The following is a 16365-nucleotide window of genomic DNA, read 5'->3' as shown; positions in this document are numbered from 1 at the left end:
CGGTATTGGGGGTAAGGTATTGGTGTGGGTGGAGAATTGGTTAGCAGACAGGAAGCAAAGAGTGGGAATAAACGGGACCTTTTCAGAATGGCAGGCGGTGACTAGTGGGGTACCGCAAGGCTCAGTGCTGGGACCCCAGTTGTTTACAATATATATTAATGACTTGGATGAGGGAATTAAATGCAGCATCTCCAAGTTTGCGGATGACACGAAGCTGGGTGGCAGTGTTAGCTGTGAGGAGGATGCTAAGAGGATGCAGGGTGACTTGGATAGGTTGGGTGAGTGGGCAAATTCATGGCAGATGCAATTTAATGTGGATAAATGTGAAGTTATCCACTTTGGTGGCAAAAATAGGAAAACAGATTATTATCTGAATGGTGGCCGATTAGGAAAAGGGGAGGTGCAACGAGACCTGTGCGTTATTATACACCAGTCATTGAAAGTGGGCATGCAGGTACAGCAGGCGGTGAAAAAGGCGAACGGTATGCTGGCATTTATAGCGAGAGGATTTGAGTACAGGAGCAGGGAGGTACTACTGCAGTTGTACAAGGCCTTGGTGAGACCACACCTGGAGTATTGTGTGCAGTTTTGGTCCCCTAATCTGAGGAAAGACATCCTTGCCATAGAGGGAGTACAAAGAAGGTTCACCAGATTGATTCCTGGGATGGCAGGACTTTCATATGAAGAAAGACTGGATGAACTGGGATTGTATTCGTTGGAATTTAGAAGATTGAGGGGGGATCTGATTGAAACGTATAAGATCCTGAAGGGATTGGACAGGCTAGATGCAGGAAGATTGTTCCCGATGTTGGGGAAGTCCAGAACGAGGAGCCACAGTTTGAGGATAGAGGGGAAGCCTTTTAGGACCGAGATTAGGAAAAACTTCTTCACACAGAGAGTGGTGAATCTGTGGAATTCTCTGCCACAGGAAACAGTTGAGGCCAGTTCATTGGCTATATTTAAGAGAGAGTTAGATATGGCCCTTGTGGCTATGGGGGTCAGGGGGTATGGAGGGAAGGCTGGGGCGGGGTTCTGAGTTGAAGGATCAGCCATGATCATAATAAATGGCGGTGCAGGCTCGAAGGGCCGAATGGCCTACTCCTGCACCTATTTTCTATGTTTCTATGTTTCTATAACGTTCTTGGGTAGGGTGAGTGAACTCAGTGTAGTGTTCGCAAGTTGCATTTCATAAATATCACAGATTGCAGCCACCATAGTACAAAAGTGGGGAGAAAAAGGTTTAGTTCTGGATAGGGTGCAAATGAAATGGACTACTTTGTCCTGAACTTTCTGCATTATTGCTGGAGTTGAACCCAACTCAGCAAATGAAACAAAAACAGCTATAAAAACTGAAAGTGTTGTAAACACACAGCTTGCTCTATTATTGTTTCCAGCAGTTTCTATTTTTATTTCAGCCTGTCAACTTCTCTGTCTTGTTGATTTTCAGCACCCCATATTTCTGAAGTGCATTGTAGAAAGGTTTGTGAGTTCAGGAGATCGGCATCACTGTGGGATATTCAGCCTCTGATCTGCTCCTGAAGCCACAATATTTATTGACAGGTCCAGTAAAGTTGCTGTGGTGAACCCTTCCCCTCAGGATGGTGATTGTTAGAGGTCAATGTTATGTCAAGGATAAATGACTGGACTGTCTCCTGTTGGAGATGATCACTAACTAGCACTTGTGCAGTGGAATACCAACTTACTAACTTGTACGTGAATTTTACTCAAGTGTGGAAGCAGTGATGGTGCACTACTTCAGTTTTTGAGGGAATTGTGAAAGGAATGGAATATTATGCATTCATCAGCAAATTGCAGTACTGATGTGGAAATTTAGATTAGTGGAAATGGACGTTGATGATGATGTTAATACTTACATTAAATCTGCAATACAGTTTTCACAAAATCGATGCCCACATCCAGTCTGGTAAGGATTACATAGAACAAAGGAGCAACTGACACATTTGTACCGATCTTCCAGAGGTTCCACAAATTGAAGATTTAATCCATCCTGATAAGGGTCAAATCCCAAAGACAGTGATGTGTTGGAACTATCTTGACGAATAAACACGCTTGATCTGACACCAGGAACTTCTTTGGAGGCCATCAGCGTTCTGTTGCTCAACAAACCTAAAGAGTGTTTAAAAGATTATTAATAGAATGTAAATACAACCTAAAATTGATTCATTAACTGTTAAAGTTTTGTTGTCAGAAATGTCCTGGAAGGAAATCTCACAATTCCCAAGAATTAAAAGTTACACATTATGGAAGTTAATTTAACATGATTCTATGGAGGACCCTCCATTCATACATACATAGTTAAACTGTAAGGAGTATCAATCCATTTCAAATATGGTATTTACGTAACACTGGAACAAAACTCCTAAAAGGGCTGCATGATTTAATTTATGCAATAGTTCATATGTTCAATAAGTTTCTTCAAATGCCCTGACAAGTTCTGTATACGCACTGGAAAATTCCTTCATGAAAGCCATTTAGGACAGTTTGATTCATCTCAATGAAGGTATAAATTGATCTATTATAATAGTTTTTCTTGTTCCTGGGTTAGGGAAGTGTGAAGTTCCCAGTGTATTGGAATTCAGTTGGAAATTTCCTTCGAGCTCCCCCCCTCTCTACATCAATAACCTCACTCACTCAGTAACTGACTGAAGTATGTTTCAACTAAACAATGCCTAGCCATGGTGTTAAAAACCACATCCAGCATCTCTCCCAGTCTTTACAATTTAAAATAAATTTCATTCTGCCATTCAGCTTGCCAACCACTGCAAGAATATTCTCTGCACATAATCTTTCAAAAAAGTTTCCAACTAAAACTTCTGGCACTAATTGTAACAGTTTTGTAAAGATCCAGCGGTTACTCTCACCTTGTCTAGTCCCTAAAACAACATCTGCCAGTAACTCTACCATGAAATCTGAAAGGCTGAATAAGTATTAATAGTTCAAGCGAGGAGAGGAGCACAAGTACATTTTGATTTAATGGAAACTATCATTGAATTATTAGAACTTTTCCATTTTCTCGGTTTCAAAACTCTCACACAAAATAGCAAGTGGTCTACCTAGGATTTTATTTGCTTAACACGCTTCTTCTTGATTCTGTTTAGATCAAAAATCACTTCTTCTTGGATCATCAATGTTGTTTCAAGTCACTTCGGAAATTGAACTGGGTTCTTCTGGACATCAGTCACACTTTCACCCTGCTGTATTAATCACATCAGGAATACATGGGATGAATGGTCCTTCTGATCTGCAGCAAGGGAACTAGGACCTCATTGTCCTGGGGCACCCCTGGGCAGTATGGAGCAAGAAGCCTGCCAAATAGGTTAATTACCAACTTTCATCCATCAGAACTAGTTTAGATGGAAACTGTGGTTGACATAGAACAGTTGTTCTGAAGGGTCTGTTTCTATTTCTATAACTCTAGGCTGACTTCTACAGAGCAGCCCCCTTACCTTCTGCCTCCCTCTCCCAACCTACCACCTCTTATTCTTACTCCCAACTCCGCGATTCAGCAACCATACAAATTTCAGACCCTAATCTCCCCCCCACTGCCTATACAACTGATCCAATCTCTTGTAATGATGTGTATGTTCCCTGATCATCACCAACCACATATGCTCCCTCTACCACCATCAATCCTAATCTCTGCAACAGGAATACCAATTTCTCATCTGTTCCATCACTCCCCCACAATCCCACGTACCAACTGTCAAACCCAATTCCAATCTCCACATTTCATTCAAACTGCATGTCTCCATTATACCACCCATTCCCAAATGCAACAGGGACCCAAATCAGCTTAAACACGGGTGACGCTATAAATCTGAGATGCAATACAAGTACTCAGCATATCACAGTTAATACTTCCAGTCAGTGGTCTTGCAAATCCAGATGTTTCCCCAACTGGCTGGATATTTTCAGTTCCCATTACAGACCTTGGTGCCATCCTCCAAAAGATGCACTGCGCAGCCTATTTTTGATGCTGAAGTATGTAGCATTCTATCAGTTGGATTTGGGTGTGTGAAGGTTTCAGAATTACCAATGAATTAAACAGTCATTATCACCCTGCTGCTGGTTCATATAGCATACTAGTATTTCTTGACACATAATGGTTAGGGGGAGGGAGTGGAACCTGCTGTAACAATCTCAATATACAAACATTTTTAAATTTCCCTCTTTTTCTGTGGTTCTGTTTTACATTTTTGTATTAAAGCCAACTTGGTATTCCCTGTTTTTAGTACCACTTAAAGCAGGGTTTCCCAACCTTGTTGGACCAGTACCATTAAGCAAGGGGTCCATGTATCCCGGATTGGGAACCCCTGACTTGAAGGGAAAATGATGGACAAGTTAAATTATGAATTGTGTATTTCAGATTTAGGAATCTATTTCAGTATCTCTTTGCCCTTACTGGTATACTCTGCAATAAACACAAATTAACCATCCCTTTTCTTTAATTTAAACCCATGGTACCCACCTGTACTTTGCTATAACCTCTATTGCACACAGTTGTTTCTTCGGCTATTCTATATATTAAGAATATAAAATTAACACATTTGGTAAGAACTAAAATACAAAAATGAGGTTAAAACATAACAGGTATGTTGGTATTTCTAAAGAAAAAAATAGCAGAAATAACTTTGGGAGGGAAACTTTCATCAAGTCACCTTTATTCTAAAATCAGATATTGTTTACGTCCTTGGAGTTAAGCCAAAGACTGTGGTCCCAGCACAGCACATCTGCCTTAGGGAGATGGAACTACCGCTCTAACATTGTCATTAGCTGTTGACATGCATATTAATGAACTAAGTAGTTGTATTTAATTCTAGTTTTTCCCATCTCTGATGGTTGCCAATGTCCACCGTATGGCAATTGGGATGCTGCAATGAACTTCGGTACGATTAGGTTAGGGTGCTGAGCTTTGACTTGTTCCACTCGTAACTACCCAGTAATTCACTGGCAGAAGAATGCATGTGTCGGGGGCGGGGTGTGATTTGGCATTAACAACGGTTGTTCCTGTGATGAAACGTTTTCTTTGCTGGTCATAACTAAAGCTTAAGTTTCTTCATTATGAATTTTAAGTTGGTTATTAAGTGTGTCCAGGACGGATTCCTGTCACAGTATGTGGACAGGCTGACTAGGGGGAATGCCATACTAGATCTAGTACTAGGTAATGAACCGGGTCAGGTCACAGATCTCTCAGTGGGTGAGCATCTGGGGGACAGTGACCACTGCTCCCTGGCCTTTAGCATTATCATGGGAAAGGATAGAATCAGAGAGGACAGGAACATTTTTAATTGGGGAAGGGCAAATTATGAGCCTATAAAGCCAGAACTTGCAGGTGTGAATTGTGATGATGTTTTTGCAGGGAAATGTACTATGGACATGTGGTCAATGTTTAGGGGTCTCTTGCAGGATGTTAGGGATAAATTTGTCCCAGTGAGGAAGATAAAGAATGGTAGGGTGAAGGAACCATGGGTGACAAATAAGGTGGAGAATCTAGTCAGGTGGAAGAAGGCAGCATACATGAGGTTTAGGAAGCAAGGATCAGACGGGTCTATTGAGGAATATAGGGTAGCAGGAAAGAATCTTAAGAAGGGGCTGAGGAGAGCAAGAAAGGGGTATGAGAAGGCCTTGGCGAGTAGGGTAAAGGAAAACCCCAAGGCATTCTTCAATTATGTGAAGAACAAAAGGATGACAGGAATGAAGGTAGGACCGATTAGAGATAAGGGTGGGAAGATGTGCCTGGAGGCAGTGGAAGTGAGCGAGGTCCTCAATGAATACTTCTCTTCACTATTCACCAATGAGAGGGAACTTGATGCCAGTGAGGACAATACCAGTGAGGTTGATGTCTGGAGCATGTTGATATTAAGGGGGAGGAGGTGTTGGAGTTGTTAAAATACATTAGGACGGATAAGTCCCCGGGGCCTGACGGAATATTCCCCAGGCTGCTCCACGAGGCGAGGGAAGAGATTGCTGAGCCTCTGGCTAGGATCTTTATGTCCTCGTTGTCCATGGGAATGGTACTGGAGGATTGGAGGGAGGCGAATGTTGTCCCCTTGTTCAAAAAAGGTAGTAGGGATAGTCCGGGTAATTATAGACCAGTGAGCCTTACGTCCGTGGTGGGAAAGCTGTTGGAAAAGATTCTTAGAGATAGGATCTGTGAGCATTTAGAGAATCATGGTCTGATCAGGGACAGTCAGCATGGCTTTGTGAAGGGCAGATCGTGTCCAACAAGCTTGATAGAGTTCCTTGAGGAGGTGACCAGGCACATAGATGAGGGTAGTGCAGTGGATGTGATCTACATGGATTTTAGTAAGGCATTTGACAAGGTTCCACACGGTTGTCTTATTCAGAAAGTCAGAAGGCATGGGATCCAGTGAAGTTTGGCCAGGTGGATTCAGAATTGGCTTGCCTGCAGAAAGCAGAGGACCGTGGTGGAAGGAGTACATTCGGATTGGAGGGTTGTGACTAGTGGTCTCTCACAAGGATCAGTTCTGGGACCTCTACTTTTCATGATTTTTATTAACGACCTGGATGTGGGTGTAGAAGGGTGGGTTGGCAAGTTTGCAGACGACACAAGGGTTGGTGGTGTTGTGGATAGTGTAGAGGATTGTCGAAGATTGCAGAGAGACATTGATAGGATGCAGAAGTGGGCTGAGAAGTGGTAGATGGAGTTTAACCCGGAGAAGTGTGAGGTAGTATACTTTGGAAGGACAAACTCCAAGGCAGAGTACAAAGTAAATGGCAGGATACTTGGTAGTGTGGAGGAGCAGAGAGACCTGGGGGTACATGTCCACAGATTCCTGAAAGTTGCCTCACAGGTAGATAGGGTAGTTAAGAAAGCTTATGGGGTGTTAGCTTTCATAAGTCGAGGGATAGAGTTTAAGTGTCGCGGGGTAATGATAGCTCTATAAAACTCTGGTTAGGCCACACTTGGAGTACTGTGTCCAGTTCTGGTTGCCTCACTATAGGAAGGATGTGGAAGCATTGGAAAGGGTACAGAGGAGATTTACCAGGATGCTGCCTGGTTTAGGGAGTATGCATTATGATCAGAGATTAAGGGAACTAGGGCTTTACTCTTTGGAGAGAAGGAGGATGAGAGGAGATATGATAGAGGTGTACAAGATAATAAGAGGAATAGATAAAGTGGATAGCCAGCACCTCTTCCCCAGGGCACCACTGCTCAATACAAGAGGACATGGCTTTAAGGTAAGGGGTGGGAGGTTCAAGGGGGATATTAGAGGAAGGTTTTTTACTCAGAGAGTGGTTGGTGCTTGGAATGCACTGCCTGAGTCAGTGGTGGAGGCAGATACACTAGTGAAATTTAAGAGACTACTAGACAGGTATATAGAGGAATTTAAGGTGGGGCTTATATGGGAGGCAGGGTTTAAGGGTCGGCCCATTGTGGCCGAAGGGCCTGTACTGTGCTGTACTATTCTATGTTCTATAATATCCGCCTCAGTGGACGGGGTGACCCGTAAATCAAGGCAGATGCTGTAGATCGATGCGTTCTGGGACTTTCTATTACCATAACCCGCTTAATGTCCATTACCTATTTGCCTAAAACTGCACCCAAGTCCCCGGCCTCCCTTCTCCCACCTAGGTTTATGAGGCAGATCACGACTGGATTATGCGGTTAACCTTTTCAAATAGTTTTCACTTTTCACTGAAAGAATTGTGCCCGAAACCCGTGTAATACTACAAAGACTACGTTTTAAAATAATACGAATCTGCAGATCTTTAAAAGAAAAAGTGACGGCTGTTCACATTTCCTCTAAGTATTTTTCCTTCGTATCATTTCCAATAATTAATCATTTCGTAGTCTTTTTTTCCTAAAGAAATGCCTAAGTCCCGAAAATTGCTATTTTCAGACTTTAACTCGGGGGGGGGGGGGGAACCTTCCTTGTTTCTCCCCTCCTCCCCACAATGGAAAGAAGTGTTTATTTTGAAAGTCAACATGTACTGCAATTGGCCAAAGCCCACGTGAGGGCTCGGGTAGGAAGCGCACACATGCTCGCCAGCAGTCGGGGGCCGACTGATCGGAAATCCCCGTGCTCTCCGCCCAATCCCAGGAAGCTGCAGCGCTCGCCGCAGCGTCACCACATCCGCAGCACCGTCAGCAGAAAGTTCACTCCAAGCAGTGACGAGTGCGGTGGCAGCACGAAGGTCACCTATCAAACTCTACTACTGTTCAGATAGCTGGAAAACCCAACTCACCAAGCTGTCAACGCCAGCCAAAACAGCAGGAAGGAGTCAAGAACACTTTACGCTTACGTGTGGTGTTGTATTACAGAGGTTGCAGATTATCATTGGCTAATACTTGGACCGTACTGTAGCAGGTTTCAACCAGACTGAAAATAAAAAAAATACAGGCTCATCTAAATTCTATAAAGTGTTAGAAACACTGGATGATATTCCAGAGTATTTTCTTGAATAGAATATTTATTGAGAAAAGTTGTCACCGTTAAATTGTATGTGGCATTCACAACGCTCAAGCTCCTGTTTAGGTAGTTTGTGTAGAGTACTGATGATGAAGATGGCAACCTATTGTTGCCGTAACAAGTAGTGATCAATTCTGAAAGAATAAGATCGAGCTTTTCTGCACAGAAATGAATTTGCGAAGTAATACTGGGACTAACGATTCCAGTAAAAGGCACGACAAAATAATTAATATTCGTCTCTTTTTACTCAGCAAACCTCATGGTAATTACCAAATTGCAGTGTAATGTGGAATTTGAAATTACGGTACAGTATTGCCGTTAGGATTTAATCCCTCCTCCTAAGTATATGGTGCTCTTTGCAACTTCCTCCAATGGAATGGGGGGTGGGGGGGAATCATTTGAATTTATGGTATTCGCCAGTTGCAGAGAGACTAATATATGTGTGTGTGTGAAATTTCAAATCTGGATATTTTAAAATGCAAACATCTATCTTACAGAAGTTAATGATTTTTGTTTCTTCCTTAATATTGTCAAATTCTAATTTTCTAGTGTTTCAGAAATAGAATTTTCCTTCTAGTTTACTGTGTATGAGAAGTCTACTGATGCCAGCAGTAAATGTCTGAAAATTGGAAATTCTCATCAGTGCAACAATTAGATCTGAGTGGGGAATGTGACTGAGGTCAATTCTGAGCATTATTGCTTTGCAATTGATTGCAACTCTTCTGCCTTATTCTGACACCATCTATTGCTGCATGGTCATAAAGAGGAGATTATGATACTAGCACCATCAAGTCTGACTCATTTACTTACCATTCATTTGCCTGGAATAATAGATTGTGCTATAATAAAATCCAGAGTTGTGCGTAAATCATTTTTTAAATTTCCATTTTGACAATTTATCAGCAAAACAAATTGCTCTTGATAATAAATGGGCATAAATATATGTATTTAGATTATAATTTTAAACCTTAAATCTTATATCTTGATAAATTATAGTGCTATTGTAAAACCTGTGAACATTGTGTTGAACTTCCTGTGGGTTTATAAGCAAACAACTTTATTTTAGTGCCAACAGTGCTATAGCAGAGTTGCAAACATCCCAGCTCCAGGCTTATAGATTGCAAGAATACAGAAACTCAGCCTGGCCTGCAGCTGGAGTTCCTCCAGCATTTTGTGTGTGTTGCTTGGGTTTTCAGCATCTGCAGATTTTCTCTTGTTTGACTGGGATCTGACCTCCATTTCCCAAAAAATATTGAAGGTTTACTGAAGGGTGATTTAGTCTACTTAAGTTATGGGTTACATTGTTTTATGTTAGAGCGAAGTTACAAACTTGTATCTTGGTTTGTCTCATAAACTAGCGTACATACATTTCAGAAATAAAGCAGCTTTTTTTTTCTACATTTGGGTCTTGCAATTTTGATCTTATCTTTCTAAAATATCCCATGAAGTTATTTTTGAAATACACCCAAATATATTTGATTAGGGACAGAGAGAGTTACTTGAATATGTAAATGCTACTGAGTCATCTTGATAAATAATGCATTGTGTAAATTGTGCATAAACAAGATGGGTTGCATATGAAACGTACATTTGCAGAGTTTGTTCGGGGGTGGTGGAGGAGGACCAAATTACTTTTCTCCTGCACCACAGGAGCACTCCAACTCATAAGGGATGCATAAAATAATTCAATAAGCAGTTTTAGTTACTTTGATCAGTTTTTTCTTGCCTGTGGAATTGAATAAAGCCTCTATAGGGCCAGCTCCAACTAATCTCCATATTAAATTTGCAAAATTCATATCAACTCCCGGTGTGAAATTAAGTTAACTTTTGCTGGTATTAACAAATGAGTTAGGCTACCAATCTTTATCCTGCCCCACTAACACCAGATGAAGGAAAAGCAAACAAATTCAGTTAAATCCAAGGTTAAACTTTTAAATCTTGGATTGCCTTCAATGTAACAAAATCAAAAGTGCCACATCAGGAGTACAATCAGACAAAATTTGACACTTTTTAAAAAAGCAACGTTCAAACATTCAAATTTCAAAATCTGGATTTTTAGGCCATATAACCAAAAGACCAAACAAGACAGATAATATTTATCCCAACAATTAAAAAAAAATTAAAAAGTATGAATTAATGGGGGGGAATTCATGTGCACAGATCTTTAAAATGACAGAATATATTAAGAGAAGTTAGCAAAATTTAGAGTTTAGATTTTAGATTTAGATGAATGTGTGGGATCTTAAGACTTCATAAACAGAGGTACGGAATATAAAATCAGGGAAAGTTATAGAAGTTTTATAAAACCATATACAGCCATAGTTAGAATGATGCATCCACTTGGTTGCTACACTTAAGGAAATATATGGTTGACCAGAATGATTCTAGTGAGGGATTTTAACATCAAGCTGAGCATGAAGAAGCTGGAGTTGTTCTCCTTAGAGTCAAGGAGTTGCTGGGAAATTTGATAGCGGTATATGATATTATGATAGGTTTATACCACAGATCAAAGAAAAGCTGTTCCAATTAAGTTGCTGGCAGAAGTACTAAAGACAATATATTTTAGGTCTGAAGGGAAAGGATGTTGAGTAGTGTTGTTAATCAATGAAAATATCACAGCATAATGTAGATATAGTGGATACTGATACTGATGTACAGCAGTGGCTGGATGGGAGATGCCAGAGAGTAGTGGTGGATAACTGTTTGTCAGATTGGAGGCCGGTGACTAGTGGTGTGCCTCAGGGATCTGTACTGGGTCCAATGTTATTTGTCATATACATTAATGATCTGCAGGATGGGGTGGTAAATTGGATGAGTAAGTATGCAGATGATACTAAGATAGGTGGAGTTGTGGGTAATGAAGTAGGTTTTCAAAGCTTGCAGAGAGATTTAGACCAGTTAGAAGAGTGGGCTGAAAGATGGCAGATGGAGTTTAATGCTGATAAATGTGAGGTGCTACATTTTGGTAGGACTAAAGAGGATATACATGGTAAATGGTAGGGCATTGAAGAATGCAGTAGAACAGAGGGATCTAGGAATAATGGTGCATAGTTCCCTGAAGGTGGAATCTCATGTGGATAGGGTGGTGAAGAAAGCTTTTGGTATGCTGGCCTTTATAAATCAGAGCATTGAATATAGGAGTTGGAATGTAATGTTGAAATTTTACAAGGCATTGGTGAGGCCAAATTTGGAGTATTGTGTACAGTTTTGGTCACCGAATTATAGGAAAGTTGTCAACAAAAGAGAGAGAGAGTACAGTGAAGATTTACTAGAATGTTACCTGGGTTTCATCACCTAAGGTACAAAGAAAGGTTGAACAAGTTGGGTCTTTATTCTTTGGAATATAGAAGGTTGAGGGGGTACTTGATAGAAGTATTTAAAATTATGAGGGGGATAGATAGAGTTGATGTGGATAGGCTTTTTCCATTGAGAGTGGGGGAGATTCAAACAAGAGGACATGAGTTGAGAGTTAAAGGGCAAAAGTTTAGGGGTAACATGAGGGGGAACTTCTTTACTCAGAGAGTGGTAGCTGTGTGGAACGAGCTTCCAGCAGAAGTGGTTAAGGCAGGTTCGATATTGTCGTTTAAAGTTAAATTGGACAGCTATATGGACAGGAAAGGAATGGAGGGTTATGGGCTGCGTGCAGGTTGGTGGGACTAGGTGAGAGTAAGAGTTTGGCATGGACTAGAAGGGCCGAGATGGTCTGTTTCCGTGCTGTAATTGTTATATGGTTATGGTTATAAAATCAATCTGGGTGGATTGGCCGGCTGGTGGTGCAGTGGCATCAGCGCCGGACTTCAGAGCGAAGGCTCCCGAGTTCGAATCCAAGTCGGGCCACCCCCCCCCCCCGCCCTGAGCCTGCATTCCATCTGTGCCAGTTGAGCATGAGCTAGCCACTCGGCCTCGTTAAAAAAAAGGGTTGAGTCAGGAACGTTCATATCGTGACCCAGTTAATCCAAAAGGAGACCAATCCTGACGCTACACGCCAGACAAGAATGCTGACTGTCTGGTGTGATACGGTAAAAAAAAATCTGGGTGGAAATACTGAGTAATTGGGGAAAGGAGACATGGATGGGAGAAATCCACAGGCGTCCAAATTGTGGTTTATCAATAGGCCAAAGCATAACTGGGGAACTATCAACTACATGCATGAAGGGAACCAGAGAGACAGTAGTCTATATTCAGTCGCCATCTTATTAGGTACTGGAATGCTCTTCTGCACACCACTTTTGTAACTCATGATTATCTTAGTTACTGTCGCCTTCCTGTCAGCTTGAACCAATCTGGCCATTCTCCTCTGAACTCTATCAATAACAAGCCATTTTCACCCACAGAATTGCTGCTCATTATTATTATTTTTTTTTTTGCATCATTCTCTGTAAACTCCAGAGACTGTTGCACATGAAACTTCTCAGGAGATCAGCAGTTTCTGAGATACTCAAACCACCCCGTCTAGCACCATCAATCATTCCATGGTCAATCATTTAGATTACATTTCTTCCCCATTCTGATGTGTATTCTAAACAACAACTGAACCTCCTGACCGCGAATACATGCTTTTATTCATTGAGTTGCTGCCACATGATTGGCTGATTAGATATTTGCATTAATAAGCAGACGTACCGGTGTACCTAATAAAGAAGTCACTGTGTGTATACATTAGCTGATCAATCCAAATTGGGAAGAGTATCACATAAGAAGAAATTCTGGAGAACTAGGAATGTTTTAGAAACCAGCAGCAAAGGACTAAAAACTCAGGAGGATACTAGTTTTTAGAGAAAACTAAATTAAGAGAACGATTCTGGCTTCTCTCCCCTTCCATTCCAGTCCTGATGAAGGTTCCTGGCCCAAGCCATCAACTCCATATTCCTCTCCATAGATGCTGCCTGACCTGCTGAGTTCCTCCAGCATTTTGCGTACGTTAGTGAGAATGGTCAGAGTGAAGTCAGTCAATTATTTCAAAAGGAAATCAAAAAGACAAGAAACAAACACGTGGGGAAGTGGGACTGACTGGATTGCTCTCGAGTTGGCATGCACTATGTGTCAAGTGGCTTCCTTCTGTGCTGTCCTGATGCTATCACATATGAAGCAACAGCTGGCAAAGAGGAATGATAGTTGGGGTGGGTGTTGGTAAATAATTCATAACAATTCACTGAGCAAAGTCAGTTAAGTCAGAAAACTGACTAAAGAGGACATAAAACTACAGCAACTTCTCCAGACAATTGCAGAGTAGCATCTTACAAAAATGCAGTAAATGATTGATGGTTATAAATGAATTATGTGCAGATGAAACAATCTCAGTCACTTACTAAAGTGTCATCACCAGGTTTGATCGATGGGAGACTTGTCCAGTCACCTTCACCCTGGCTGGGTCAAGAGCAACCAATAACTTAAGAAACACTTGAAGGATAGAGGGAGGTTAAGGAGGGCACATCAGGATTTAAGCCCTGGAAACGGATGGCATAAGGATCAATGGATGAACAGTTTATAACTGCTGATGGGCAAAATGTCACAGAATTTTTGTAAGTTTTCAGAACTGGAGGAAGCTGCAGAGATAAGAACAGGTGAGTCAGAGCAAGATCTGAAAGCAATGATGAGAGATTTAAATTTGTTTAATAGGCAAACTAAAAACTAAGCACTGATTGCAAGGTGACTGAGAAGTTCATCAAAAAATACAAAAGACAATATAGAGACAAACATCTACCTTGTAATGACCTTGCACCTTATTGTCTACCTGCACTGCACTTTCTACGTAATTGTATCAGTTTATTCTGTAATCTTTTATTGTATTATGTTTTACTACCATAGTAAACTGTTGTACTGAAATGGTCTGTATGGGTGGTAAACAATACAAGATTTTCACTGTACTTCATTACATGTGAGAATAGTAAACTAATTTACCAATACTGGGCCAATTCTATTGTGTTATTGTGAATTGATAGAGCTGAATATCTATTTTTCTTAAGATCTTACTTTTGATTACAATGAATTTCAAATTAAAAGTAAAATTGATTCATTAATAAACTGTGGTGACAAAAAGTTGGTTTTCCCATTAAAAAGCTGAAGATGTGACTGGGCACCCTAATCACTTTGGCAATCTACAGTGTTGATTAATATATCAAAGTCAAGTCAAGTCACTTAAGTCAAGTCAAGACTTAACAACTGAGGTGGCAATTGGACTCCTTAACATCTATGTAAGCATAGACATTTCATGAAGGATTAAGAGTAGCGTCCGTATGTAACAACTAGACTTGGGTTGGCCTGATAGGAAATTCCCTCTCCTTCACTTAGGTCAGCTAAACCAATAGACCTTAGAGAAACTACCAGAAACAGTATTATACTTGAATATGGAAGTACAGGAAATGGAGTTCTCTTTCCAAATTAGCACTGTGACTCTACTGGTCTTCACTCACACTTCTTTGATTATCTCCTTTCCTTTATGTGCACCCAACAATCTACCTGTAAACTGATGATGCAATAGGTGCAAGGACACAAGTTTGAGTTAATGCCTGAGTTTACACACAAGCCAATTCCTAGGACATTGCTTATTCAATGAAGATTGACTCACTGTGATATGATTTTGTTGTTTTAAATGTTTCACATGGTTTTTACTGTTTATAACTGGTAGGATTGGAAGATCTAATTCCAGGTAATATTTGAGGATAGGTTTGTACACAAAGTTCTTAGATGATAACAAACTAAATGTCAAATCCTTTTTTTTTATAAACATGAGAAAGTCTGCAGATGCTGGAAATTCAAAGCAGCACACACAAAATGCTGGAAGCGCTTCAGTAGGCTGGGCAGCATCCATGGAAAAGAATAAACAGTCAAAGTTTCAGGCCAGGAATCTTCTTCAGTCCAGAAGAAGGGTCTCAGCCTGAAAGGTCGACTTTTCCATTGATGCTGCCTGACTTGCTGAGTTCCCCTAGCATTTTGCGCATGTTATTTTTTTTCTTATTCTGCATTCTAATGTTTCCTGGTATTGAAGGAATTTAATGGGATTCCTTTTGTTATATGATAGTTTAATAGATCTAGCATAAACAATTTTCAACAAATGCAGGACTTAAATATTCATAGACAACAACTGAAGATTATTTTTAAACTCCCTGGTGGTGATGATGCTGCAGTAATGTTACCATTGTTAATGTTTCAGGTACAAATGAAATGCAGTGGATGCCTAACTGCAATTCAATTGCAAACTATTCATTGTTGCATATCATTTGTGGATAATTTTAGTGGTTTGTGGCATGTATATAATTTTTAGCGACAAAATACTTCTTCCAGAAGTTACCCTCATGTGCTCAGTTCTTCAATATAAAGGTACAGCACAGAAACAGGATGGCCCACAATGTCTATGCTGCCCATCAAGTAAAATTAAACTAAATCTATCCAACTACACATGACCCATATCCCTCCATTCCCTGCATGCTCATGTGCTTGTCTAAATGCTTCTTATTTGCCATAATTGGTTTTGTTCCCAGCACTACCCCTGAAAGCAAGTTGCAGGCACCAGCGCTCCGTGGTTGGGGGGGAAAAACTTACCCCAAACAACTGCTTTAAACATTGGTGATCTCACTAGAGCACTGTCCACTAGTACCCTGACTATTGTGCTATCCATGCATTTCATCTTGTATTAGCCCTCTACCAGGTCTGTGCTCAGCTCCAGCACTCCATAGAAAACATTCCAAGTTAGTTCAAACTTTCCTTATAGTTAATACTCTCTGATCCAGGCAGCAACTGAGTGAACTTCTGCACCTTCTCCAAAGCCTCAACACCTTTCCTACAGTCACGCAATGACAGATGATCACCTGACTCAAAATGTGACCTAACCAAAGTTTTGTACAGCTGCAATATGACTTCTTGACACTTGTACTCAACGGCATTACAGATGAAAGCAGGAATGTTATAT

General features: G+C 40.8%; 1 protein-coding gene across 2 annotated transcripts in view; it reads right to left on the bottom strand.

The window, feature by feature from the left end:
- Window positions 1-16365, bottom strand: part of LOC134350494 (TNF receptor-associated factor 5-like) — a 39637-nt gene that overhangs the window by 20403 nt on the left and 2869 nt on the right. For both annotated transcript variants that reach the window (XM_063055724.1, XM_063055725.1), the window contains one exon: window positions 1875-2127. In XM_063055724.1, the coding sequence (XP_062911794.1) occupies window positions 1875-2127 (253 nt within the window). The remainder of the gene's footprint in view (window positions 1-1874; window positions 2128-16365) is intronic.

Source organism: Mobula hypostoma, chromosome 8 (genome assembly GCF_963921235.1).
Source record: "Mobula hypostoma chromosome 8, sMobHyp1.1, whole genome shotgun sequence".
Classification (NCBI taxonomy): Eukaryota; Metazoa; Chordata; class Chondrichthyes; order Myliobatiformes; family Myliobatidae; genus Mobula; species Mobula hypostoma.
This window is presented reverse-complemented; position numbering and strand designations above follow the sequence as displayed.